Raw genomic sequence first — 3,700 nt, forward strand, 5'->3', positions numbered from 1 at the left:
GGTGTCCACGTCGGGCGAGGCGGAATGGTAGCTGGAGCTGCCCTCGCTCAGAAAATCTGGGCTCACGTAGCCGCCGCCTGTCCCCGCGCCTGGCCCTGGCCCACGAGCAGGCCCCGCGCTGTACACCTCTCGGGCGCTACCATACAGCTTGGCAATACTCTCGGTGTCCTTGACCACAGGTCGGAAGGCAGACACGTAAGAGCCCTTGCGTGCTGGCGGAGGCGGTGGAGGGGCCAGGGGGGGCAGGGGTGGTGGTAGTGCCTCGTCAGCGCCGTCCTCGTCCAGGGGCCCGCGGGACAATGCACTCGGGCAGCGCTCCTCAGCTCCGAGGCCGCTGTCCTTGGCTGACTCAGCACCGTCCAGGGGCTCTGGGCCGCCGCCGCCAGCAGCCGCCGCCGCTGCCGCCGCCGCCGCTGCTACAGCAGCCGCTACGGCCTTTGCTTGGCTCTGCGCGGCGGGGTAGGGCGGCACCGGGAGACTGCCTGCAGCTGGCCAGAACATGGGGAACGTCGGGTACACAGTGGCGGCGGCCGCCGCTGCAGCTACCGCTGCTGCATCCTTCGCTGCCCCAGAAGGTTGATGCCCCCAGAACATGGTACCGCCGCCCGGGCCGGCCCCTGCTCCTGGGGGCAAGTGGCCGGTTCCCGGGCCACCTGCACCGGCACCAGTGCCCGCGCCGCCGCCGCTCCCAGTGCCAGGGCCGCCCTTGGGTTCACCTGCACCCAATACTGGGTCGTCCTTTTTGGGGCATAGGCCGAAGGCCGTGGGAAAACCATAAGGATGAGGGAAAAGTGGCGGGGGCAGCTTTTGCAAGAGGCCAAAGCCTTTGCTGGGCACCGGGATCACGGGGTAGCTACGTACGCCTGCGCTGCCACCAGGCCCTCCAGGGCCTGTGGGGCCGCTAGCTCCTCCCGCCAGGCCAAGTCCGCGCTGTGGGTGGGGAGGAGGTGGACCCGGAGGCCCGGCCGCCTCATCTTCACCACAGCGCAGGCTTTTGTGGGGCGGTGGGCCTGGGGCCATTTCGGCGCACCCTGGACCCCCGCCACCACCGCCACCAGTTCCACCCTTCCCTTGACCACCGGACCCGCCATTAGCGCCTCCTCCGCCACCTCCTTGCAGCGAGAAGGTCCGCTTGCGCGTGCCACCATTAAACATAGCCTTGACGTCCTCCCAAGCGTGGCTCAGTTCGTCTGTGGCCGACTTGTCACTGAGTTTGAGGTGACGACGCCAGGAGTTGAAGTTGGCGGCGTCGGGCTGAGTATACTTGGCATCGGGTGTGCGGTGCGAGTGGAAGATGAACTTGTTAGGCGAGAAGTACATGCTGCAGTAGCCGCACTTGATGCACTTGGCACGCGAACTGTTGTAGCGCGCAGGGATGAAGCTGCCACGCGAGCCCCAAGCACACTCATGCACCACATCAAAGGCGAAGTTCTCGGGCAGTTTGGGTGGTTTGTGCTCGCCCAGGAATGACTTGCACAGGCGTTCGGCCTCACGCTTGGTGATCATGCCGCAGCGGCGCGAGGAGATGGGCATGGCCCCGGCCCGACGTAGAATCTCCAGCTGCACCGGCGTACACTGCACGCACGTGATACCCAGAGCCACTCGTCGGTTGTGGATCTCATTGTAGCTGTAGTTCTTGAGAAGAGTGTTGGAGATTTGCGCCAGGCACAGGCGCTCCTGGCCGTCGATGACAAGAGACACGATAGGCACCCCATACAGCGACGTCTCTCCCACCTGGTTAGGTTTAAGGGCGCTGGAGCCCGAGTAAGGCTGCAGCTCCTGTTTGGAGTTTGGAGAGGAGCTGCCCTCGCGCCCCGGCCCCAGCTGAGTGGTGAGAGCCTCCATGCCGCCGCTCCTAAGAAACAGAGAAAGCAGAGAGCAGATGAGCCATTTTCAGCGCCTTCGCCTAGTCCCGGGCCCGCCCAGCTGGGCGCGCCAAGTCGGGCGCACCGAAGGTATAGGCAGTGGGGATTCAAGCTCAGTTGTTCCCTGGACGGGCGCCTTTTGTTATTCAGACCCGTGGTGGTGCCGGAACTAAAGCCCCTGGGGTTTGAGGTAGGAGAAGGGGTAATGAAGACCTCAGAAATGCCCCAGCTGCAAGAAACCCAATTCCTTTTTTTGTATTGGGAAGGAAGTGGGACCCAGAGATGGAGAGTGACTTGCCCAAGGCCACACAGCAATGCCATTTCGAAGTCCAGGCTTTCTGGCGCCCAGATCCACGCGCCTTCAGCCACCCTCGCAACCTGCCCTGCCGGCCCGGACTTCGGGGACGGTGGCCCCTCTGCTCAGTCGCGCATGCACGTGGGCGGGAGGGGGCAGTGCAAGGAGCGGGGAGGCGAAGGAGGGGCGGACACTGCCCATCTCCAGACTGCAGGAGGTGGGGTGGGGGAGAAGGAGGAGGAACCCAGGGCTGCATGGGAGGGGGAGAGACAGAGGCGACCGCTGTTCGTGGTGCTGAACCCTACCCTCTTCAAAGCAGGCGCCCAGACCCAGGGCCGCCCCCACTGCACCTAGCTCGGCGCTGGCCGTTTTCCCAGGACAAAAGTGTGGGTTTCCACAAACCAGAGCTTCTCTTCTCACGCCTAGCACCCCGCGTTCATTGAGCAGAAAGATTCTGGCTGGATCTGTAAATGGTTTTCTTTTCGGCGGTCAGTGGGTCCAGGATTGTGCAGTTCCTAACAACATTTCCTGCATTTATAACTGTGCTCCAGACCAAAGCTAGTTTCCATCTGGGTCAGTGCATGGGACATAGAGGTTCTCAAAGAAGTTATTCAGAAGCCACTTTGCCTTCACTTCCAATCTCCCACTTTCTGAGGTTTCCTCCTTCAGATGTGTCTTTCCCATTCAGGCCACATCCAGGCTCCAGGAGGCCCTGGGTTGCTTCTTGTGCAGGCGACTCTTCCCTGAGTTTCCTTCAAGTCCCGCTGTCCTGGCTCATATAGGCTAAGAGGAATCCTGGTGGGTCTTGAAGCCACAGCAAAGCTCCAGGCACGAAAGGTCCTGCTGGTTTCTCACTTTGCTCTTTGGCTGAGGCAGTAGGTGCCACCTCACCTGCAGACTACAGCAGCCGGGAAAACTGGAAATTGATGTTTAGGGCCTTCTAGGTTGCCCTGCCCACCCACGTGTCCTTAGACACACAAGGCTCCGACCTGACCCAGGGCTACAGGCACTCCTGTGGCCAGGCAGCCTAAACCGGAGGGCTCCTCCCCCAAACTCGGCCTGGAAAGGAAAATTCATTTTCAGAGGGGCCACTTCAGCAGGACAAGTGGCTTGAGTTCAAAAGCCTTCAGTGAAGAGACTGAAATATTCAGTCTTTCTCATTCCCCTATTTGCTTAGGTGCGCCCCATTTGTTGATCTTATCTGTCCCTGAACTGTTGGTCTCTGTCAGCTCGCTCCTGTTTCTCCCATCTGTCTTGTACCTTCTTCAAGTATCAAGCTATTTATCTATTATCTGTTTCATCTTTATCTCTTGTAATCAAACTGAAACAAGTTGACCCTCCCTTCGCATTGAAGTCTCTTGTAACATTTTAGGAGGCAGAAAACCACTATTCTAACTCCCTAGCTGAGGGGTCAACAAGATAAGCCGCGCGCCCCCAGGGAGGGCTCTCGGGCAGGCTGTGGAGGTGGCTAGGGGATCAGCGGCTCTGGGAAATGACTATGGCTTCTTGGTTCCCCGAAATCGGCAAGTGTGCGTGGCCC

The 3,700-nt window shown here is 60.5% G+C and overlaps 1 protein-coding gene across 1 annotated transcript in view; it reads right to left on the reverse strand.

Moving 5' to 3' along the window:
- Nucleotides 1-2,186, reverse strand: part of Skor1 (SKI family transcriptional corepressor 1) — an 8,619-nt gene extending 6,433 nt beyond the window's left edge. The window contains 3 exon segments of the mRNA XM_048793509.1: nucleotides 14-1,855; nucleotides 2,079-2,122; nucleotides 2,124-2,186. Coding sequence (XP_048649466.1) covers nucleotides 14-1,855; nucleotides 2,079-2,122; nucleotides 2,124-2,186 — 1,949 coding nt within the window.
- Between the last annotated feature and the right edge of the window lie 1,514 nt (nucleotides 2,187-3,700).

The sequence above is a fragment of the Marmota marmota genome, unplaced genomic scaffold (genome assembly GCF_001458135.2).
Source record: "Marmota marmota marmota unplaced genomic scaffold, marMar, whole genome shotgun sequence".
NCBI lineage: Eukaryota > Metazoa > Chordata > Mammalia > Rodentia > Sciuridae > Marmota > Marmota marmota.